The following is a 24184-nucleotide window of genomic DNA, read 5'->3' as shown; positions in this document are numbered from 1 at the left end:
GAGCTTCATACCTACCATCACTCAAGCAGCCTTCGCCTACAGAGCACGTGCCGTGTGCCGGGCACCGTACCCAGCAGCCCTGCGGAATAGCGGCTCTTAATATCTCGACCTGTTCATCCAGCTCATGTTTCCTGGAGGCCTTCTCTGTCGCTGTTGTCTGGGCATTTGTGGAGCTTAATCTCTAGCCAGGAGGGAAGAACAGGAAGCATAATCAGTGAGCACATAAGTATTCTAGACAGCGATCGGTGCCGTAGCAGAACGTAGGGCAGGAGGAGGGCACAACGTCTGAGAGAAAGGCTGTAATTTTAAACTGCGTGGTCAGAGCAGTCGTCCTTAAGGACGTGGGAGACGTGAGCTGAGACTTGAAGGGCAGGGGTGCCGCCGCGCCATCTGTGAAGGTGTATTCCAGGTGCCAAAGCAGCAAGGGCAAGTCAGAGCCTGTCAGGTACATGCAGGGGCAGCAAAAGCCACTGGCCAGAGCCCCAGGGGCCAGGGGCAGCTCTGTTTGACAGATAAGGAGACTAGGGCATGAAGAGCAATGTGCCCAGGCGCCCATAGCTTGGAAACGGCAAAGACAGAAACCAAACCCTGATTCTCTGCCCTGAGAGGCCTAACACAACCCTCCTGTGCTCCGTGACCTCCATGTGATTCCGTTTGTTTTATTTATGACATTACTCGACGTTGACCCTTCGATCTGACTATAAGCTCATAGGTTAAAAAGAAAAGAAAAGAAAAATTTAGGAAGAGCTACTATTTACAAAGTAAAGCTGAAATCTGAGAACACATGATCTTCTCCCCAGGCTGGGTTCAGCTGAAATGTATTTCCTTTACCTTCTAGGAGAGAGAGACTCTGTTACCCAATCTGCTGGTTCTTTGTGGTGATCATGGCATGTCTGAAGCTGGAGGTCACGGAGCCTCTTCTGTGGAGGAAGTAAACACCGCTATGATCTTAATCAGCTCTGCATTTGAAAGGAAACCTGGTGAGAATTTGGGAATGTTTAACACTTTAAAACTGTACTTTATTTCTTTGCTTTCTGTAGTTTGATTTTAATTTTAAAAACCATTTAACCATTTTTGGAAGCTGTGTAAGTTTGGAAAAAAACCCTGAACGATGTGAGAATGAAAAATAATGGGACAAGGGCCAGTCAGGATTTGGAGTTTACGTTTCTTGCCGATTCTTAAAATACAAATGTTCTTTTTGGGAATTGTGTGCTATGAATGTCACCGCCTCGATATCTGGAACTGTTAGTAAAAAGTGCCAGTGGCTTAGAGACATCTGAAGTGCATGTATGAATTGAGAGAAACATAAAAATTTAAAGTTAAGAAGCAGTATCCGTTATCTGAGACTATATGTTGAACAGCAACGTCAGCGAGAACCACAGGAGCAGGACTGAGTAGGACTGAGGGCCCGCATTCAGCGCTCAGACACAGCGCAGCTCTCCAGCCCAGACACGCCGGTGCCCTCGACCAGCACAGACCTGTGCACAGCCTCTGCCCCCTCACGTCGTCACACGCAGGCAGCCAGCTCACCAGCTGTTTCCACACTGGACGCTCTGGCTTCTCTCGGGTGACCCTTCAGCACCGCTCGGCAGTGCTGACCCCTAGTCCTGGGACCTCCACGTTTCTGGTCTCCCTCTCCCTCTCCCTCTGCTGTCCAGTCTTCTTTGCTGGCTTAGCCTCCTTGCCCTGGCCTTTTTTCTGGACTGCCTTTGTTTCATTCTGCGTTCACTCCTGAGATGATCTCATCCATTCCCATGGTTTTAAATGCCATGAATAGGCTCACACGTGTCAGATTTATCCCTCCAGCTGTCTCCCCTTTTCCAACCTCCAGACTGTCTACTCCACTGCCTGCTGATGCCTCCGCCTGGATCTTCCACAGGCAGAGCAAACGTGACTTCACCTGCAATCTGCCCTCCCTGTTTCCCCGTCAACAGGTGGCGCCATTCACGCGGCTCTTCAAGTTGGAAACGTGGGCGTCCACCTCGATCTGCCCTCCCTGCTCCTCGCATGAGCCCAACCGCCCGGCTCCCAGCGCCCACACGTGCCACCTTTCAGTAGCTGAACCTCGGATACAGTAAAACTCCCGCGTGAGACTTCTCGCCTCCCTCACGGCTTTGTCTTGAGCTACATCCTTCACTACTCGCTGAATCCTGACCTCTCCCGCAGGTCCTCCAAGTGATAACTCTTCCTCACGCGCCCGACCCCGTGCTCCTCAGCCCCTCAGCCTGCTCATACGCTCGTCCTTGGTCTCAGCCAAAAATCCAAACCACCTTCCTTCCGGTCGTCTCACAGTGCTCGTGTGTTCTGCCGTCATCCTTCGCGTGGTTTGTAATCACAGCCTGAATCGTGTGGTTGCGTCCGTCTCTCTCCTTGCTGTGCGCTACGCTTGGGCAGAGCAGAGTCTGTTTTATTCATCACTGTATGCCTTGGGTCTCAACATTGCCTGGCATTTGGTGGACGCTGAAAATATTTATGGAGTGAATGAGTCTTCCACTTGAGTAGGGATTGGTTGGGGAAGAAGCTCCACCTGTTGCCTATTGTCTTTTTACAGCATGCCTCTTGGGTGTCTGACCTCCTAAGGTATAAGTTTTTGGCTCTTGTAACCTGAGCCTTTCCTGGGTGCCCAGCTGGAGCCTGCCTTCCAGTGAGTGCACGCAGTGCCCATCAGAGCCCTGGCCTCCATACACCCAGCTTTCCCACTCTGCACGCCCAAAGCAGGGTCCCGTGGGGCTCCTCTACCTCAGTGAGAGCCCCAGGCCAGAAACACATCCATCTGTCCACCCATGCAGCAGAGGGGTACTGAGCGCCCACAGTAGGCTAGGCGCTGTGCTGGCACTACAGACAGGGAGCTTATAGTCTGGGGGGAGAAGAGACAACTAAGCTGGCATGCTTTTATTACAGGACTGTTAGGGTTATTTTTAACTAAAGTGCTGATGTTTCATTGCTCAGATGGGTATTTAAGGATCTCCTCCCTGGGAGGCCTGACACATCTTCAGATAGGAAGGGCCAGGGCGGCTGTGCATAGGAACTGCCTGCATGGGCTGCTCACGCGGCTGACCTCAGTGCCAACAGTGAGTCTGAGCTCTTTCTTATTTTGTTTACTTGTTTGTTTGCTTTAAGGGTAGTTATATTGTCTTGTCATCACGCTTATTTTTTGAGCCTTTTAGTTCATTCAGAGTTGGTTAGCCATCGTCATTGTCAATTTTGGGACATATCACCTCTTTAGTGGTCACCACCACTTCCCCCAACCCAGTAACACACCCACCCCAGCCACCGGCAATCACTCATCTACCTGTCTCTACAGAGTTGCCTCTTCTGGGCATTCCATGTAATAAATGTAGTGTCTAAATGGTCTTTTAATAAATGGACCATGTAGTAAATGGTCTGTGTGACCAACTTCTTTCACTAGGGTAATGTTTTCAAGGTTCATCCACATTGTAGCAGTTGTCAGGACCTCATTCCTTTCTGTTGCTGAATAATATTCCATTGTACAGATGCACCACATTTGTCCATCCATCCGTCCATCAGGTGATGGATATTTGGGTTGTTGCTACTTTTTGGCTATTATGAATGATGCTATAGATAACATTTATGAACAAGTTTCTGTGTGGACATGTATTTTCTTATGGTGTCATTTTCTTTCTCTAGTACAGCTTCGCTTCTCTTCACCTGTGCTGTTGTTGTCAGATACATTCCATTTCTATATGTTGTAGGCTGACAACATATATACACACACACACACACACACACACACACACGCACACACGTATGGTTTTATATACACATATATATGGTTCTATATAATTGCTTTGAAATTTAAGAGAAAAAATGTATTTATGCTGTCTTTTATAACTATATTACAATTTCTGGTACTCTTTGCTTTTTTTTTTTTTTAAACTGGATCAGATTACCATCTGGAGTCACTAGCTTTCAGCCTGAAGAGCTTCCTTCAGGGTTTCTCGTAAGGCAGGTTTGCTAGCGATGAACTGTCGTTTTTGCTTTTTTAGTCTGTGGATGTCTTCATTTCACCTTGACTTTTTGAAAGGTCATTTTGCTGGATGTAGGATTCTTGGTTGACTGGTCTTTTTCTTTCAGCTCTTTGTATGTGCTGTCCTACTGCCTTCTGGCCTCTGTGGTTTCTGATGAGAAATCAATCATTAATCTAATTAGGTTCCCTTCTTTCCCTCCTTGTCTTTCAACATTTTTATTATGTCCGTTAGTTTGTGTTTGTCCAACTTGGAGTTCATCGAGCTTCTTAGATGTGTCAATTTGATGTTTCCCATCAAATTTGGAAGATTTTTTGTCTGTTTCTCAGGTTGCATAATTTTTATCAGTCTGTCTTTAAATTTGCTGATTCTTCTGCCAGTTGAAAATCTCCTGTTGAGCCTTTACAGTGAATATTGCATTTTAGTTATTATATTTCTCAACTTCAGAGTTTCCCTCTGGTTCTTTTTTATAATTCCTGCCCCTCTGTTGATAATCTCTATTGGATGGCACACTGCCATCACACCTTCCTTTACTTCTTTACGCATAGTTTCCTTTAGTCCTTTGAACACATTTACGATGACTGCTTGGAAGACTTTGTCTGTTAACTCTGACATCTGGGCCCTTCCCAGGAAGATTCTGTTGCCTGCTTTTTCTTCTCTTTGAATTGTACTTTCCTGTTTCTTGGCATAATTGCTTGGAGTTTTTGATGAAAACTGAACATTAAATACTATATTGCAGTAACTCTAGCTACTGTTCCCCTCCCCTCCAAGGGCCTGTCGTCATTGTTTGCGTGTTGGTTTGTTGAGTACCTTGGCTGGACTGCTCCAGGGAAGCCTTGACCCCCACTTGTAAAGTCTGCTGTCGTTCCCGTGAGGGCGCCGCGCCCTGGGAGCCAGCGGAGCTCTGTGACGGTCACTTTCTGTGGCGGCTCTAAGTTGTTGCCTCTCTTGCTGCCACACCCACCCAGCTGTTGGCTCCCCTCATTGCAGGATGATTGCTGTCTCGTTTTCGACAATTTATAATCAATGTGCTCTGCAGTCTGGTCTCATCCTATTTGGGCCACTTTGCAGAAATCATTTCGAGGCCAGTCTTTGAGTCTCTTCTGATGCCAGGGGAGCCCTTCTTAGCTGTCTTTTCTCCCTGATCCTCTCTGGTAAACTTCCAGCTGGCCTGTGGTTTAACCTGTTGCTCTCATGAAGCTGCCAGCTTCCTCTTAGTTGCTTACCTCCAAAACCTTCATAGTTTTCAAGAGCATCCTTAGGCTTGAATTCCCCACATTCTTTTTAAAGTAATGTCAGTTCTTGTTGATACGTCTCTAAGTCTCTTTTAATTTATATGTCTCCATCCCCATCCTCTTTTATTATGATTATCTGTTGAAGAACCTGGTCGGTTGTCCTGTGGAGTCTCTCTCTGCATTGTCTGCTAACATGTCCTTTGCTCATCCGGTAAATCCCACCTGACCTGGAGTCATGAGCAGATTCAGATCCTGTTGGTTCGGTTGGTTTGGACCAGACTCTTGCTAGCAGGAGGCACAGAGTGTCCGACTTGTCTGCTGTGTGGTGATGTCAGTAGCCACTGATGCCCACCTAGGGCCACTAATTCACTAGAGGTTACAAATAGTGATGTTTTAATTCTGTAAGTCCTTTTTTTTTTTTTTTTCACTAATTAGCCAAAATAATTCAGTAAAGAGAATCTTCCCCCATCTACTTTTTGGTTACCCAGCATTACCATTTATATAAGAGAGAGGAGGTCACTGATGGCTTATTCTTCCCAATTAATTCCCAGTTTCAAATCAGTGAATTAGTTCACTATGAGTTCACTAGCGTGCTTCAACTATGACCAATTAGTTTTTATTTTTATTTTTGGGACATTTTGAACTCATGGATTTAAGCTTGTTTCAATTCACCATAGATACTATTTAATATTATCTAATATTCCATTTGTCCCATCTTTGGGAACTGGGAACATCTTCAGATGACCTCCTGAGTCCTTCTGACCTTACAGTCCCAGAGGCCTTAGTATCTCTGAGGGCTCTGTTGCTGTCTAGTCCGAGCAGGTGTCCCAGCCGCTTGTGCACAAGCCCTTCCCTGGACCTGAAACCAGCTGCTTCTCCAAGATGCCCTGGTTCCTTTCAGTGGAAAGGGGTCTTTGAGGACCACCGTCTCACAGCTAGCAGTGCTCATGCATACTGGCTTACTCATTTCTGTACAAAGTGAGGAAATCTCTTTAAAATAAAATTGATCTTGAGTTCGTATTGATAACTCGCCCTTCACTTCACTGCTGTAAAATTACCTCCTGAGATCTTTCACCTGTGCTGTCTTCCTCCCGAGCTTAGAATGCCGGTTGTCAGTACTCTCGGATCTGACAGTATCGTGTGAGGCCCTCAGTGGTCTCAGCACAAGACCAGCACCATCACTAATATCAGAGCAAAAGCAATTTAAGGTGGGGTTTTTGTTTTGGGTTTTGTTTTGTTTCAGATCAAAGCACCTAATGTAAGACAATTCTAGAAGGAAACAAATAATAATATTGGGTGGAAATGTTCTTCTGAGTGAACCCAGAAGCCATCAGTGAATGGTTGGTCAAGAAAAGGTTAATACATCTCATCAAATTAAAAAGAAAAATTGTATACAACCAGAAATTGCCACAATCAAAGTAAAAGCTTTATAAACTCACACTAGAGTGTCTAAGAGACTTGCACCGGCACTGCCTGTCCCGGGTAGACTCTCCTGGTGACCCCCCAGCCCCCAAGACCTGCACTGTAGCTTCTGAGGCCTGTGAGCCAGATGCTCTCTTTACAGATGACAAAATTCTGAGTTTCTTATCCAAAGCCTCCCACTGGATGGTGGCACAGCAGGAGCCTGAGCCCAGTGTCCTGACGTCACACCCGTTCTCCTGGCAGGAATTCGGAGGCTGGCCAGCCACTGCTGGCCTTGGACTTGTTGGTGGGCGGTGTCTCGCTTGTCAGAGTTGGTTATGGAACTTGGCCCGGCTGGACCCAGCCTTGTTCTGCTCTCCCCAGTAGAGGCACCTGCTGCTGCTCAGGATGCGTGGAGAAGTCTGCATCAGCTTCCCTATGGGGCTGCGTGGACTGCTCTGACTGCAGCGGAGCAGGGCCGCCAGAGATCCACCCTCACCCTCGTTCAGCAGGGTGACCGTTGACCTCACCAAAGTGAACATCCCTCGGCATCCACCCCACGCTGTGACACGCGTGGTGTTGAGTTTCCTGCGTTAGTGCCTCTCCCGCGTATTGTGTGCTGCTTTTTAGGGAGGCACCAGGCTCCGCAAAAAATGAGGATTCAGTGTTTTTACTGACGTGAAAAACAGCGATGTGGTTTCCGTCTGAATCTACACAGGACGGTTTGAAGAGATGGGTGGTTTGACTTACGTTACTTGTAGAAGGTCAAATTGAGGAGTGACCACCATCACACGTGTCCTAGGGCCTGTCACTCAAGCTGTCTTCTTTTTCCTAGGTGACGTCAGACGCCCAAAGTATATTCAACAGACTGATTTGGCTGCAACACTATCAGTAGGGCTTGGTCTGCCGATTCCAAAGAGCAGCGTCGGCAATCTTATATTCCCAGTTGTAGAAGGAAAGCCAATGAGGGAACAACTGAGATTTTTACATTTAAATACAGTACAGCTTAGCAAGTTGTTGCAGGAGAATGTTCCATCATATAAAAAAGGTAAGCCGCTTAGCAGCTGCTAACATCTCTTATGCTGTGTGTGTGTTTCCATCGCGCCTGATGTCCCTGTGGTGTGCACTGCAGCAGTCTTTGACTGTGTGTTCCTTTTCATTAGAACCCTGACTATCACCATTAGCAACACCCACAGATGCAACCATGTAAGTCAAAATCTTTCATAAATTTACTTACTCAGCAAGTGCTGAATTTTTTTCACTAAGTTCCTGTTTGGCCAGGGGCTGTTGGAAGGACTAGAGACACAGCAGGAGGAGAGCTCTGCCCTCGTGGAGCTTATCATCCAGAGCGGGGGAGAGAGGAAAGCAACGACAGATGTCAGATAGTGATGGGCACCTTAGGAAGAGGCTCAACCAGGGAAGGGTGGGGATGCAGGTGGGCGAGGGCCACTGGGGCAGGTTGGCCTGGGAGGGAGCCTTGTGGCAGACGCAGAGTCTTGTGGTGGGGATGTGCCTGCACAGTCAAGGAGTGACCGGGGGCCCGAGTGGCTGGAACTGGCAGAAGGCAGAAGGAGATGAGGGCTGAGGGCTGAGGGCCTTTTGGACATTGAAGGGGTTCTCACTTCCATTCTGAGTAAGTGGGGAGCTCCTGCAGGGTGTTGTGCAGAGCTGAGACCTTCCACTTGCATTTTCAGAGGCTCTCTCAGGTGCCCGTGTGGAGGGCTGTGTTGTGCTGCAGCAGAGCCAGGAGGCTGGTGCGCTACTTCAGTGCAAGGGGAGGGAGCGAGGGCCCAGGCAGTGGGATCCGGGACAAATGGTTGGTTCTGGATCTGCTTTGAAGGTAGGATTGGCTGATGCACTGGATGTGAGGTGAAGCAATCCAGTGACATAAGGAACAACTTGGGGTTTGCAGCTGAACAGTGAAAGGATGCAGTGAGCGTCACTGAGGTGGGGAAGGCTGTGGGAAGAGCGGGCTTGCAAGGCAGGGTGCTTGTGTGTATGCTGGGGGGCTGGGGCGGGGTCAGTGTCCACGAAGCCAATAAAGAAAGAATTTCAAGAAGGAGAGAGTGAGCAGCTGCGTTGAATGGGGTTCGAGGTAAAATAAAATGAGGAATTGAGGGGACTTCCCTGGCGGTCCAGGGGTTAAAACTCCACACCTCCACTGCAAGGGGCATGGGTTCAATCCCTGGTCCGGGAGCTAAGATCCCGCAAGCCACGCGGCGTGGCCAAAAATAAAATGAGGAACTGAGAACCGTCCGCTCATACGGCAGGTGAGGTCTCAGCAACTTTGCTGACAGAGCGGTTCACATGGAGACAGCCTGGCTGGCGTGGGTGCAGGTGAGGACCAGGGACAGGGCAACGGTCTGGCATCTGAGGTGGATGGGGCCCAAGCGGGGTGTGTCCTTAGTTTTAAGGACTGCGAGAAACTAGAGGTGTTTATATCTCTTTTTTTTTTTTTTTTTTTTTTTGAGGGTGTTTATATCTTGGTAGGACAGCTCCCCAGGACCATACTTTCAATCAGTTTACTCTGACCCATCCAGGGACGTCAAGTCTAATGTTTGACGCTGGGGCTGGGGCTCGCTGGGAAATGCAGAGGAGGTCACCTGCCAGTTTGAGGCAACATTTGATGGGATGTTGGCAGGTCTGCCTACTTGAATTGGTGGGGTACTGCCCAGTGGAGTGAACGCCTGTGAGTTTGTGGGGAGATGTAAACTGACCTTGAGTTGGTTGTGGAAGACACACCCTGCCATCGGGGAGTGGTTGGGAACCAGATGTCCTGAGCGGCAGGAGGGCATGGGGAGCACAAGCTCTTAGATCGTGAGACAGCCCGGCCAGCAACTCTGTCAAAGGTGAGGCCCGACCACTGTGCACATTTCAGTGCAGACCAGAGGCAAATAACGTATGAGTTTGGTAGCTTTTGCAAATCCGTTGTTGTTGGTAGTGTGTGTCCTTTCTCCTATACCAACAACTAATAAAAATGAAACCCAGAAAACGGTGGGGTCGTTTGCTTATTTCAGGGATAGCAGGGTAGGGAGGATTGAGCACTGCAGTGGCTGTGGCCCTAATGAGCCTGTGAAATGAACAGAGGCCAGTCCCCTGAACGAGAAAGCACCCCCAGGGCTTCATACCCCCATCCAGGATGTCAAGGCCTGCCATGATATCCACCCCAGTCTGATGCAACTCGCTCGTCTGACCACTTTTTGGTTGTAGTGGGGGCTGTTATCACCTTTGGACCTTTGCGTGTGCTCTTCCTACTGATTGGATGCTGTTGTACCTGTTCCACAGGTTAGTTCCTGGGCATCCTTTACATTTTAACTTCACTGTCAGACCTCCCTTGTCCCCCACACTCAACCCCATTCTTAAGTCAGTTCCCTTTCCGTTACCAAGGGTCTCTCACCATTCCGTCTATAGTATATTTTCCCTCCGTAGTATTTTTCACTATTTGTAGTTTCATGCATGTGTGACAACCCTGCTGGATCACAGACCCACATTGTCAGGACCTATTCTGACGCATCTAGCATGTAGTCAGTGTTCAGCCCATTTTTGTTTGGACGCATGCACAGGTGCGCCCGTGTCTCTGGGACTCTAGGCGGTGGGGTACAGACACAGGTGCCTCCGTGTCTTTGACTTTGGGATGTAGCAAGTACGGGTACCAGCTTGGATCCAGACTTAGACCCCAGCTCTCACCTGCCTGCCCATGAGCGGGTGTCTGAGTTGCCTCCTCTCTGAAATGGGTGTCTAACCTTTCCAGTCCCATAGGTCACTGGGAGAGGACCTGAGTGAGGGCTTAGGGCCATGCCTGCCACCAGCACTTGGTACAGGTCAGCTGGCTCCAGCAGCAGTGGTGGGGCTGCAGGCATCGGGGCCCATGCTCAGGGGTTGTGCAGTGAGGATGCCGGGCTGTGATCAGGGAAGGCGGGGTGGGGGCACTGCTGGTGGGCTGGGCCAAGGCCCCTGAAAGGCATGGCCCAGACCACCTTGGAACAGCTCTGCTTGAAGTTGAAAGAGCATGTTAGGTACCAGGGAGTCTCGGGAGAGAAGTTCTTGCTCAGCCGACCAGCCGAGTTACAGTTGAGTCTGGTCCAGCCCTGAAAGGAAGGAAGGCAAGACCCCTGGCCTTGGGCGGCGCGCCACTGTCGTCCCCAGTGGGGAGCCAGCTGCAGCCGGGGCTGGGCTCCATCCCCGAGCCATCACGCAGCCCTGGCTTTATGTCGGCCGTGGACCATTCAGCCGGTGTGGTGCATGGGAGACATAGCTCAGCGTTGTGGTAGGAGGGCTGGGAGACTGCCACCCCTTCCCAAAGAAGACTGGTGAAGAAGGGAAGCAGGTGAAAGAGGGCCGCTGGCAGTGAGAGGCAGGAGGGGCCGGCCTGCCTCGGGGAGGGGCACACGGTGGAGCGGGTGTCAGGCCCCTGCCTGCCCCGTCCTCACCCAGAGCGTGAGGGTCGGAAGGATTTTGTAGAACTGAGGGCTCTCATGCAGTGCATTCCTGGGACGTTTTATACTGCACCTTGAGGAAGAAGAGTGGAGAGAGAGAAGGGGGAGGAGGCGGCAAGCGGGAGGCGGAGAAGGCGGGGCTGAGCAGGGGGCAGACGCTGCTGTCCGTGGCGTGCACCGAGGGCTGGCGGGCAGGAGGGACGGCAGAGGACAGGCTGGCTTCATCCGCTGTTGGGGTTTTACCGGAGGTGTTGGCAGCCACCCCCACCCCCGGAGTTCATCTTGGTTAGGTGCCAGGCTCTGCCATGTGCCGTGAATAACTGAGCACTCTGAGATTACAATTACACATGTGCGTGCATGTCGGTGATATGTGTGTGTTGCCTTTTCTTCTCGGCAGAGCCTGGGTTTGAGCAGTTTAAAGTGTCCGAAAGGTTGCACGGGAACTGGGTCAGACTGTACTTGGAGGAGAATAGCTCAGAAGTCCTTTCCAACCTGGGAAGCAAGGTTCGCAGGCAGTACTTGGACGCGCTGAGGGCCCTGAGCCTGTCCCTGAGCAGACAAGCAGCCCAGTATGACGTCTACTCCATGGCGGTGGGGACCGTCCTGGTCCTGGAGGTATGGCTGCCTGTGCAGTGTCGCGGCTCCCCTGTTAAACTGGGCACCTAGCTTGGCCGGGATTGGGTAGTTTAAAGGACGTAGAAAGTTTCTAGAAAAGCGAAGGGAGAGCCCCCTGCGTGGTGGAGTCGCGGACGCCACCGCTGCTTCTTGTTGCAGGTCCTCGCGCTGCTTCTGCTCAGCGGCCCCCGGGCACTGAGCAGCAAGGCTGAGCTGGACGTCCCTCTGCCGTCGCCCGCGTTCTCTCTGCTCTGTTACCTGCTGCCCCTGGGCCTCGTAGCGCTCCACGTCACCGTGTGCACCTCCGCAGGTGGAACGTGCTACCTGTGCAGCCTCCCGTGGCTGACGGCAGGCGGAGTGATGGTGCTGATTTCCACACTGCTCTGCGCAGTCCTGTCTGCTCTCACCGGGATGTTTGCCGGCGGAAAGCGTCTGGGTAAGGTAAGGCCGGCTTTCCAGATAGGCTGTTCTTGTTCCTCCAGCTGATGAGACACGGGTTAAGCCCCTGGTGCGTACCAGGCATGGTGCTGATGGGAGCCGAGGAAAGGGCCCACCCTTCATGGGAGCCGACAGGACGTGCTCACAGTGGCTGGTCTCCCGGGTCCCTGGGCATCCCGACTTGACACGCTCAGACCTGTGCTATGAGGTCTCATGCCTTCCTTCTCAGTTAGAAAGACAGGGTTCCTGGCGCTGTACCAGGGGACTGTCCAGAGCGGCTGGCACAGAGGAACAGGCAGCTGGCTGACGGGGGGCCAAGAGGAGACAGACCCCGCCCTCATCCTGCCTCATAAAATGCAGTTTCCTCTTCTAGACTGATGTTCTCCTTTAGAATTCTTGCAGCCTTTGGCCTCTGACACCTTCATTCATCAGCTGCTTGTGGTGGCAGGGTGGTGAGAGAGAGGTGGGCAGTCCCAGTTGGTCCACAGTGCCCAGAGCCCGAGGGACCCAGTGCAGTGACTCGTCACAGGGCCACAGACGCGCCCCCAACCTGTGTGGTGTCGTTTACCACACATACGTCTCCCCGCTGGAGCATGGGCTTCCCTAGAGCAGTCTGATTCTCCAGGGCCTGAGCAGGCTCACAGTATCAAGCTCTGGCATGTACTAGCTGCACGCAGTTAGTAGAACAAATATCGAGTAGTACTGAATGACGGCCATGGAGTCCTCATTTTACTTTAAATGCTTTAAATTAGTGTATTTACGGGCTAGTACTGTGATGCCAACCGCTGTAATGGAAACTCTCTGGATTTCTGGAAAGTTCTTGGAGAACTTAGGTGTCTGGTTCGGTGGAATACACCCTTGGGGCTCTTTGGTTTCCAGTAGCAGGCAGTGGCTCAGAGGGCAAGGACAGGCTGCAAGGAGGGTCCGGCCTGGGACTGGTGGGCAACGCTGCAGGCTCCGGCACTGCCGAGACTGCTTGGGTCCAGACAGCTTCAGTCTCCTTGTCACTCAGCTTAGGACTTGCAGTCCGGGGAGGACCGCCCTGCTGTTTCCACATCCTCCTGGCGGTGCTCGGGGGGACGGGGAGTAGTGGGTGCCGGGCGTGAGGGGCAGCAGGTGTCTGTCACGGCAGGTTAGGTTCTGTGAGCGAAAGCTGTAAGCTCGGGCAGCAAGAAGATGATGTGCTGTTCAGATTTTTCCCATATAAAATACATTTTCCTTTTTACAGAATCCACCTCAGTGCAACTCAAGGTGGTCGGAGTTAGATCTTCTCATCTTGCTGGGGACCGTGGGCCACACGTTGAGTCTGGGCGCAAGCAGCTTCATCGAAGAGGAGCCCCAGACGTGGTACTTCCTCGTCAACACGCTGTGTCTAGCTCTGTGCCACGAAATCTACAGAAACTGCTTTCTGGGAGACGACTGTGCGCCTCAGAGTTGCCCGCACGCGGGAGAGGACTTTGACGGGGTCGCAGCGGCCCCACAGGGCAAGAGCCCTGGCCCTGACGTGTGGGAGCTCGACAGAGCGTCCAGGCACCCCTCTCCCCTGGGAGCGCTCAGAGGCCCTGAAAGGTGGATGGTGCTGGCGAGCCCGTGGCTGATTCTGACCTGCTGCCGGCTGCTTCGGTCACTGAACCAGACGGGTGTGCAGTGGGCCCACCGGCCTGACCTGGGGCACTGGCTCACCAGGTGAGGGCAAAAGCCGTGGCCTCGGGCCAGACCCTCCGTAGGCCTGTTTTTCATATTCAGGATAGAAATGGCATTTGAGATCTGAAGAAATAGAAAACTAACCCATGATTTGACATTGAGAGGTGAATTTATTTGAGGCTAGCTTGGTAGTTTGGTTTTTTATCGCTGAATCCCTGTAAGTGTTCATGTTTGAGAACCTGTGAATTTTAAAATGATCACTGCAGCAGGATGTAGTTTGTCACTCGCTGCCCTGCCCCGCTGGTGCGAGGCTGGGGTGACGGGCTGGCAGGGCCTGTGCCCAGGAGCCCTTGGGAGAGTGGCTTTGCCTTCTGTGCTTCCGCCCTTCTCTCCCCGCCCCCAGGAAGGGCAGCTGCATTGGTTGGAGCCTGTAGGTGAGCCTTCAGCCTCCTCTGAGGCCTCTCACGAGTGGCTGGGAAATGGAGTAGAAAGTATAGCAGATACAGAGGATTGGAGTACAGAGAAGAAACGAGGACAGAAAAGACCAGCATTTGGTTATATCATAAGTTTTACTCTCTGTCAGTGAAGGCTTAGAAAACTAAAGTATGGGAGCAGTGAAATGAAAAAGTGTTTCCAAGAGTGACAAGGGTCACTGTCGGATCGCTGGGAAGAGCTTCTGTAAGAATTGTCAGCAGGAAGCAGGGCTCAGGAAGGTCGTAGACACGTTCCTAAAGGAGGAAGTGGCAAAGGAGAGAACAGGAAGTGCTCACTCCTGCTCGTGATTCGGGAACTTCAGTTAGATAAGAATGTGCGGTTTTATACGTGATGAGGGAGGGGACAAAAACCCAGGCTCGGCGAGCACCGGGGAGTCCTGGGGCCACACACTGGCACAGTCCTTTTGGAAGATACCTGGAATTGTACATCAAAGGCCGTAAGCTTGTTTATTCCTCTGGCCAAATAATCCTCATGATAAATTTCTACCAAGTGTTAACAGTACTAGCAAACCTTCGGCAACCATAGTAATCACAGGTAGCGTTTTTCAGGTTCCTGCTGTGTGCCCACTCATTTCATTTTCACAGCAACCCTGAAGAGAGGGCGCTGGCCTGTCTGCGCTTGGGGTGTGAAAGCAGAGGGGAGCTGAGGCAGCACCAGGCAGAGCCAGAGCACGTGAGGATGAGAGCGTGCTGGGGCAGCACAACGACCTCACTTCTTATTTTCCTGGGAAGCTGCAGCACTGCGGGAAGATCTGCTGATTTCCACCCACAGATGCACTAACATGGTGTGTAGGGATGCTGCCACCACCCCTGGCCCACTCTCCAGGGTGCAGCTGTGCCCACTCCTGGGTCTAGACCCTCCTCCAGCACACTGGACCCCCACTCCTTTCCATCAAGGGCGCTCCCCTCCTGCAGCACGATTCTCCCTGTCAGTTTGTAAAGAGGCTGCAGTTTCGGTGATTCCTCCTCCAGGGCAGAGCCCTTGAGAGACGCCCAATCACCATCTCTATGCTCCATTTTCCATTTGTGACAATTAACAATCCAGGATCTGCATGGAACATGCAGCTTACAGAGCAACACCAGAGGCCCCAGCGTGGCCCCCATCACTGTCTGCCATTCCCGGGACCCGTGCCCTGACACTGGCCTCCTTTCCTCTGCATCTTCCCAAGTTCGTCTTTCCGCGTGGCGTATACATGCCTCGGGTTAACGGCTCGTGAACACGTGGGCTTTGTGAGTGTGAGCTGCAGTGACTAGCACGGGAAAGAGCCCTGCCTTCCCAGGGCTCAGCTCGCCGAGGTGGCAGGGAGCGGTGGGCAAGGGCCGGGCAGAGAGAGGGCCTGTGACAGCCACGTGCCCAGCCTCTGCACCAGGTCTCCCCGCCTGGGAGGGGGCAGACGCTCCTGCGTGAGTCTGTGTGCACTGACGAGTGAATGGAAGAGGACAGTGCCAGGATGTGTGCGTCTCCCGTGAGCGGGCGCACGCTGGTAAATGTGCAGTTTGCACACAACCTCTTCACCTGTGGTTGGGGAAAATGAGGCTGCCCCAGAAAGGGGGCACCAGGGCAGCCAGCGGGCAGTGTTGAATATATCGCTGCCCTGGCCAGTGCAGAGCTGATGGTAGCTACCAATTGTGAATGAGCAATGAGAGATTGGGTTAACGGCCCTTTATTTGTTCCACTTTAAGAACCTCTGTTTGAATTTAAAAAACAAAAAATTTTCTTTTTTGCTTTTCAGGAAAATGAGTTCTTTTTCCTACAGTTCTGAGAAAGCCCCTTGGTGTAGACCCATAATATCGCTAGTTATCCTTGGTAGTAATTGTTGGCATTTTACATTTCATTTCAGCTCTGATCATAAGGCTGAACTGTCTGTTCTGGCTGCAGTTTCCCTCATCATGATTTTTGTGTTGGTTCAGAAGAGGTGCTCCCTGGCATCAAAAGTGGCCATGGCGTTTGGCCTGCTGGGCATCTATTGCTACAGGGTGGCCATTGGAAATCTGCTGTTCCCCTGGCAGCAAAACAACAAAGACATTTCAAAGTAAGTGTACTGGCAGACACAAGCACTTGTTTTTAGATCTGTTCTAATGTTTTATGTACTAAAAAATGCCATGCAATCTTGAGAACATTGGAGTTTGGTCTTTGTGAATTGTGATTTTGTCAACGGTTACTGACAATGCCTCAGTGAACCAATTCTGTTAGCCTCTTTTTTTGAAAGGAGAGAGACGAATAACCTGGAAGTAAGGTCACTAAGATTTATTTATTTTTTTTTAGTAAGGGGTTCTTTAAAAATAAAGAATTTAAAGGATTCAGTTTTGCTCCATCAAGAAGTAACTAGTAATGAGGATAATAACGAGTGGATGCTGCCTAGGAGTTGGGGGGTGAAGCATGCCAGAAAACCAAACTTTCCCGTAACTTACGTGAGTTCCTGGAGCGGGGGCTCATGGTGATTGAATCATCAGGACCACTTCTTGCATGTCAAAGTGGCAGCTTTTTTGTTTTTAATGGTGATGTGGGCTGGGGTGGGCAGAGCCTGTTCTGGAGGGCTGTTCGTAAAACGTGTTAAGAACCTTGACTTTGTCCAACCCTCTGACTTGGGTGTCCTCTTCTAGAATTTATCTCAAAAATACAACCAGAGGTGAGGCGAGAGACTGGGATATGGGCATGCTCTCTGAAGCATTACTTTACAGTTGCACAGAGTAAAAAACAAGGTAGTTGGCCAACAGTAGTGGGTAAGCCTCGGAGTTATGGTTTCAGGTCTTACATTTAAGTCTTTAATCCATTTTGAATTTATTTTTGTGCATGATGTAAGAGAGTTGTCCAGTTTGATTCTTTTAAACGTAGCTGTGTAGTTTTCCCAACACCATTTATTGAAGAGGCTGTCTTTCCCCCATTGTATATTGTTGCCTCTTTTGTTGTAGATTAATTGCCTGTATAAGTGTAGGTTCATCTGGGCTCTCTCTTCTGTTCCATTGATCTATGTGTGTGTGTGTTTGTGCATTACCATACTGTTTTGATTACTGTAGCTGTGTAATATGGTTTAAAGTTAGGGCACGTGATACCTCCATCTTTGTTCTTCTTTCTCAAGATTGTTTTGGCTATTTGGGGTCTTTTGTGTTTCCCTACAAATTTTAGAATTCTTTGTTCTAGTTCTGTGAAAAACACCATTGGTATTTTGATAGGGATTACATTGAATCTGTAGATTGCTTTGCATAGTATGGTCATTTTAACAGTATTAATTCTTCCAATCCAAGAACATGGGATATCTTTCCATCAGTTTGTGTTGTCTTCAGTTTCTTTCATCAGTGTCTTATAGTTTTCCAAATACAGGTCTTTTACCTCTTAGTTAGATTTATTTCTAGGTATTTTATTCTTTTGATGCAGTTGTCAGTGGGATTGTTTTCTTAATTTCTCTTTATGATAGTTTGTTGTTAGTTATAGAAATGCAACAGATTTCTGTTTATTAATTTTGTACCCTGCAACTTTACTGAATTCATCGATGAGCTCTAGTAGTTTTTTGGTATTGTCTTTAGGATTTTCTATGTGTAGTATCATGGCATCTGCAAACAGTGACAGTTTTATTTCTTCCTTTCCAATTTGGATGTCTTTTATTTCTTTCTCTTATCTGATTGCTGTGGCTGGGACTTCCAATACTATATTGAATAAAAGTGGCGAGAGTGGGCATCCTTGTCTTGTTCTTGATCTAGATCTTTTCACCAGTGAGTATGATGTTAGCTGTGGTCTTATCGTGTGTGGCCTTTATGATGTTGAGGTATGTTCCCTCTATACCCACTTTCTAGAGAGTTGTTTTTTCTTTTTATCGTAAATGGTGTTGAATTTTGTGAACTGCTTTTTCTGCATCTATTGAGATGACCATGTGGTCTTCATTCTTCAGTGTGTTACTGTTGTGAATCACTCGGATTGATTTGTGGCTATTGAACCATCTTTGCATCCTTGGGATAAATCCTGCTTCATCATGGTGTGTGATCCATTTAACGTTTTGCTGAATTCGGTTTGCTAATATTTTGTTGAGGATTTGTCACCTGTGTTCATCAGTGATATTGGCCTATAATTTTTCTGTGTGCAATATCTTTGTCTGGTTTTGGTATCAGGGTGATGCTGGCCTCATAGTATGAGTTTGGAAGCATTCCTTCCTCTGTAATTTTTTGAATAGTTTGAGAAGGATAGGTATTAACTCTTCTCTAGATGTTTGGCATTGCTTTCCTAATCAGAGAAAGAAAAGCAAGTGTTTCCTCTCTAAAAAGGTGTCAAGGTGAATTCTGAGGGCTATGGCCCGGTTGTTTGGGTGGCTGAGGGGCACAAGGGCCACACCTGGAAACAAGACCTGTCAACTGGTGTGGGACGTCAAGGTGATGCCAAGGGCCTGGCTGAGGTGACGGCAGAGTGGCAGGCCTTCACCTGAGGCAGGGAGGTCAGGTGGGGAGGGCGTGGTGGGGAGACATCTTAAAGACTGTTCACTTCCAAGTCTGAGACTCTGGGCAGATGTCAAGGCTGGATGTCACATGTGAGGGCGTCCAATCCAGGGGTGTTTGTTTAAATCTCAAAGTGCAACACATGAATAAATTCCTCTTTCCTCTCGGATACACCTGATTTCACTTCAAGACTTCGATGACTTCCTTACCTTTCATGGATAGAACAGCATGTACCTTGTTGGTGCCCAAAATATAGGCCAGTGCACCCTTTCATTAACCTGCACTGCTTGGTTCACATCCGTCCTGTAGAATGCTTCCATTCTCCACCCCGATCTGTCCTGATTCTAGACCCCTCTTGGTTCCAGATCTGCCCCAATTCTAAAGCTGCCCTAATTCTAGGTCTGCCTGAAAGCTGCTTCTCTCCTTTCAATCCCCGCAGGTGCTGCTGTCCATCAGTATTCTAGAATCCTCTACATTTAACTCTTGACTTTCATCTCCACTCTGAAGCCCAGACCTGGCTGGAGCAGAAAACCAATTTTCAGTGGTTCTGGATGTGCAGGCACAGCTGACTGGTGAGGGCAAGAGGTGGATCCATTAAAGGCATCCGGTGGCGCTCTCCCTCCTGTTCACAGTCAGTCCTCCTTGATACAGAACCCAGCCCCTTTCTTCTTTGAAACTTCTCTGACTCCTAGGACCTTTGCTCATTTCCCCCTCTTTGACCCTGTGGGTCCGTCATCAGCACTCAGCTTAGCACACACCTTGGCGTGGTTGCATCTGACCCCAGCTCCTCCACCAGGGTGAGCCCCATGGCGGGCCTCATATCAGCCTCTCGTGTCTCCATGTTGCCAGTAGATAGTGCTCCACTCTTTAAATTAAACTGATCATCCTAAAAAAAAAAAACCATTTTTTAAAAACGCAGAAACTGGGCTTCCCCGGTGGCGCAGTGGTTGAGAATCCAGCCAGTGCAGGGGACACGGGTTTGATCCCCGGTCCGGGAAGATCCCACATGCCGCCGAGCAACTGAGCCCGTGCGCCACAACTACCGAGCCTGTGCTCTAGAGCCCGCGAGCCACAACTACCGAGCCCACGTGCCACAACTACTGAAGCCCGCACGCCTAGAGCCCATGCTCTGCAACAAGAGAAGCCACCACAGTGAGAAGCCCATGCATGACAACAAAGAGTAGCCCCCGATCACTGCGACTAGAGGGAGCCCCGCATGCAGCAACAAAGACCCAATGCAGCCAAAAATAAATAATAAATAAGATAAATAAGTTTATTTTTAAAAAATGTATAAACCTTTTCCTAAGAAAATCTGACATAGGAACATTCAGTTTTCAACACAGACACATTCTTTTTTTTTAATTTATTTACTTTATTTATTTAATTTTGGCTGCATTGGGTCTTCATTGCTGTGTGCAGCTTTCTCTAGTTGAGGCGAGCAGGGGCCACTCTTTGTTGCAGTGCGTGGGCTTCTCATTGCAGTGGCTTCTCTTGTTGTGGAGCACGGGCTCTAGGCGCGCGGACTTCAGTAGTTGTGGCTCACGGTCTCCAGAGCACAGGCTCAGTAGTTGCGGCACATGGGCTTAGTGACTCTGCTGCACGTGGGATCCTCCCGGACCAGGGCTTGCTTGGACCCGTGTCCCCTGCATTAGCAGGCGGATTCTTAACCACTGCGCCACCAGGGAAGCCCCCAGATACATTCTTAGGTGAACATTTCATTTAAAATTCGATTTACTTGGCGTCACTTTAAACCATCCGCTTTTCTAGCACTGTATAAAACGTTTGATTTATGAAATCGATCATAAATATGTTTTAGGAATGTATAGTGCCATAAATTGTATCCTTTTCTAGTACTGTATAAAACGTTTCATTTATGAAATCGATCTGAAATATGTTTTAGGAATGTATAGTGCCATAAATTGTATCCTTTACAGATGATGACTGTGCTAAAGTACTTAATCCACGGTAGTATTTAACATTTACCGTGTGCCAAACGCTTTACGTGCGTTCTCTTGTTTAATTGTCAGGACAGCCTTGTGAGGTGTAGGTACCGTTTCTCTTCATTTTATGAATAAGAAGCTGAGCATCAGAAGTTGTAATTAACTTGCCCCAACAGCAGAGCTCGTCTGTGGCAGTGCCCAGACTAACCTGGCGCCACCTTCCTCCAGACCCGCAGTCTGGACCGCACCACTGTATGTGTGTGTCTGTACACACGTGCAAGCACGTACTTAAATCTGCTTGGTTGTGAACATGCTCGGTGTGTCTTAGCATTTATGAACTTACGGAATTTCCTGACAGAGCTGGACCTTATCCTACTGCAAAGGTTTTTCAAACTAACTATGCAAAGTAGGTGGACAGTTCTTTCGGCTACAAGTAATGGCTCTGGTCCTACACCTAGGTGATCCTTGGGCCACAGGAGCAAGTTTTCCTGTAAGCCGGCTCCATCAGAGAAGTGAGCACAGAGCGGACAGGCCTGCCGGCCTCTGGGCGGGGCGTCCTGGGAGGCTGATGTGCAGAGGCAGACGCCCTCACTTCCACAGAGCTCCCCCGGCGGGTGGGTCCTGAAGCTTGTACTGTCAGCTCAGTAGACACGTGGTTTTCATGGGATAACGTGTGCTTGAATTTTTCTAGCTGGTGCTAATGAATCTGACTTCTTTTGCTTTCTTTAGGGGCATCACCGAAGCTCGTTTTGTTTATGTCTTTGTCCTTGGCATTCTGTTCACGGGCACCAAAGGCTTGCTTAAATCTCAGATCACTGCTGATGACTTCACAGTCAAGACCGTGGGCCTCTGGGAAATATATAGCGGGTTAGTTCTGCTGGCGGCGCTGCTCCTCAGACCTCACAATCTTCCCGTCTTAGCCCTGAGCCTCGTCATCCAGACCATCATGACTCAGTTCGTCTGGCGGCCCCTGAGGCACGACGCAGCTGAGGTCACCGTGATGCATTACTGGTTCGGTCAGGCGTTCTTCTATTTTCAGGTAGGTTTTCATCATTATCGTGGGTAGAAGACTATTAACTTTTTATGTCGTTTATCTTTTAGTTTTTCTTTGAGAAAATTTTACCATAAGCTAGGAAGTTACACTGTATGTTTAGTGAAAGAACTGTCAGTATGGCGTGGTGAATCACGCTTAAATTGCACGTATAGCATAAAGTACGTTTAGTTAGTTAAGACAGACGTCCTTGGTGGGGTGTATAGTAGCTGCGCTGGATCTGCTCTCAGCGGGCGGTTAGGGCAGCGCATCATGTTCCCGTGGCTTTATCAGATGTGGATGATGACTGCTCTCACCTGCTCCCCTGGCTGTCAGCACTAGGCATTTCTGGGGCTCCCCACTTGGTTATTAATCTCTTGGGCCCCGTGCTTGTCACGTCCTCTCCCGTGTTGAAGGGCCCATAAAGGCAAGTCCAGCCGCCTCCAGGGTAGACCTCAGTATGCAGCTGTGTACTTGGGAAGCACCTGGACAGGTGAACAGAGCATCCAGCTCCCGGCCTTGGAGGGACCGAGTTCCACCCCAGCCTTCCCACATCGCTGCCCTGGGTCAGGTGGCCCCGCCCTCGACCTGTACCGCACACATCTCCCCTGAGGGTGGAGCGCAATCGCTGAAGTCCCCATCTCGCTCCGCGCTGTCCGGCCAAGGAACTTTGCAAACTGACTGAACGTCTGAGTGTGTTTTCCCGTCTGTACAGTGAGGATCTGCATTTCCTCCCTCCTCTGTCCAGACCCTGGAGCTTGCCTGGTGCCCCGTGTCCCGGCAGCTTGGCCTGGGGCCTCTTCCTCGTCTCCTGGTTTCTGGCTGCATCCAGCGTCACCACAGTTGCATGGCTTTTCCTTTTGTTCCCTGAAGCCCAGAAGTGGGCAGGGGTAAAGTACTAGAAATCTGTAAGTCCTGGAGGGATGTGACCTGACCCTCCCCCTGTCTGTGCCTCCCCAATCCTCCAGCCCCACTTTGCTTCCATCTCCCTTTCACTCCAGCTGTAGCCTCGCTCGAAGGACCCCCACTTTCAGTGCCTACCGTTGTCACCAGGACCCCGCAGCGACACCACAGCCGGGGTCCTTGCGGACCCAGGGCGTGGGCCGCACCTCCCTGGCGTCTGAGCCGCCCGTCACGGGAAGGCGCCCTCTCTGACGGCCGAGCGCTGGCCCGCGGATTCTGTTCCTGTGTGTGCCTCATGCTGTGTTACCACCGAGGACACAGCTGTTCGTACCTCTCAGAAGGTCACAGGCGTCATGGATGTGGGGAAATGCAGAGCTTGCATTTCCAGAATTGCGGAGTACCAGCCGGGAGTGGGAAGACAGCGAAGGGACCAGCGTGAACGTGGGCCCCGAGAGAGGAGAGCGGCCGAGTGCCTCTTCCGGGCGCGCCTGCGTCAGAGCTGTCCTGCCGGCCGGTTGGCATAGCTCGTGTGTGGCCTCGGAAGGACTGTAGGTTTCACTGCACATTTCAAGAAATGTCCAGATGGCCCATGTCAGTCTGTTTCCTCTCTTCATCTGGACGTCACTTGCAGGCCTGTTCCTGGGGGTTGCCTCCCGTGTGGAGGTCAGTTAATGATGGTCACTCTGTCTCTGAGCACAAGTGGCTTGGTGGGGAATGGGAACGCTGTCACATCGGAAGATCGCCTCGTCCCTCTGCCTTCTCCAGGCTCCCCAGGGCCCAGCTGAACCGTGGGCCTGTCTGAAGAACACAGGACACCCCTGCCCGGGGGCGCACAGCCCCACAGCTCTGCGTGGGACGCCTCCCGGCAGCGCCCACACAGTCTGCAAGCTGCAGGTGTGTCCTGGGGGCACAGCAGACCCTGCTGGCCTGATCAGGCAGGTGCCTACAGTCTCCCTCTGAACCCAGACGGAGAAGGCGGCTACTGCTCAGGCAGCCTGGCTCCGCGCTGAGGCCTCAGTGTCAGGAAGACTGAGCACAGGTGGCGCCCGAGCGGGGAGGCAGACTCTGGCGTTCGGTGTGCTCCTCTGGGGGGCATGTGGCCTCGTCCCTCGGGGGTGAGCACGAAGCTTCCGTGACGGCGTGTGTTGCTGGCACGTCTCAGGCGCTGCCCGTGGGCAGCCAGAGTGCATGAGTCCAGCGGCCACGGGCGTCCCTGCAGCAGCGCCGTCAGACGTGCTAGAGGTCCTCGGGGGCAGCGCAGGTCGGCCCTTGCACGGCGGGCCCCACAGCAGGCCAGACGAGCAGCAGTTGTGCGGCCTTGGGAGCAGAGCGCCCCTGGGGCCGTGCTCATCTCCCCTCCCACAGCCCTTCCCTCGGGCGTCTCCCTTTTCTCACTGTCGGGTTTCCTGGCAGGAGAATCACAGGCTCTCCGCTCCTTCTTCCGGCCTTCAGCTCACCAGCTCCTCGTGGTATGGGGTCAGGAGCGTGGTGCCCAGCTGGCATCCACAGCTCTCCGCGGCCCCCTGGGTCTCTCCCTGCCTCGGTTCCTCACCTGCACGGTGTCAGGACTGTTGAGGATCTAGAGAGTTAACGCAAGGAAAGCCCCAGAGCATGCAGGCCGCGCCTTAGGTCGACCC

At 50.8% G+C, this 24184-nt stretch overlaps 1 protein-coding gene across 8 annotated transcripts in view; it reads left to right on the top strand.

Moving 5' to 3' along the window:
* Window positions 1–24184, top strand: part of PIGG (phosphatidylinositol glycan anchor biosynthesis class G (EMM blood group)) — a 40714-nt gene that overhangs the window by 10551 nt on the left and 5979 nt on the right. For 2 of the 8 annotated variants that reach the window (XR_003432329.1, XM_027104021.1), the window contains exons 5-11: window positions 839–980; window positions 7458–7670; window positions 11456–11673; window positions 11833–12114; window positions 13340–13797; window positions 16091–16282; window positions 21344–21653. Coding sequence is in view for 6 of the 8 variants with exons in the window: in XM_027104021.1 (XP_026959822.1) it covers window positions 839–980; window positions 7458–7670; window positions 11456–11673; window positions 11833–12114; window positions 13340–13797; window positions 16091–16282; window positions 21344–21653 (1815 nt within the window). In the remaining 2 variants the exon portion in view is untranslated. Of the gene's footprint in view, window positions 1–838; window positions 981–4032; window positions 7359–7457; window positions 7671–7782; window positions 7829–11455; window positions 11674–11832; window positions 12115–13339; window positions 13798–14834; window positions 15035–16090; window positions 16283–19113; window positions 19247–21343; window positions 21654–24184 lie in introns of those variants that run through there. The other 6 variants (XR_003432330.1, XM_027104022.1, XM_027104023.1 and 3 more) reach the window with 6 other exon arrangements.

Source organism: Aethalodelphis obliquidens, unplaced genomic scaffold (genome assembly GCF_003676395.1).
Source record: "Aethalodelphis obliquidens isolate GAN/ISIS:26980383/991018 unplaced genomic scaffold, ASM367639v1 scaffold6, whole genome shotgun sequence".
NCBI lineage: Eukaryota > Metazoa > Chordata > Mammalia > Artiodactyla > Delphinidae > Aethalodelphis > Aethalodelphis obliquidens.
Note: the sequence above shows the minus strand (reverse complement) of the source record. Positions and strands in the feature narration are given on the sequence as shown.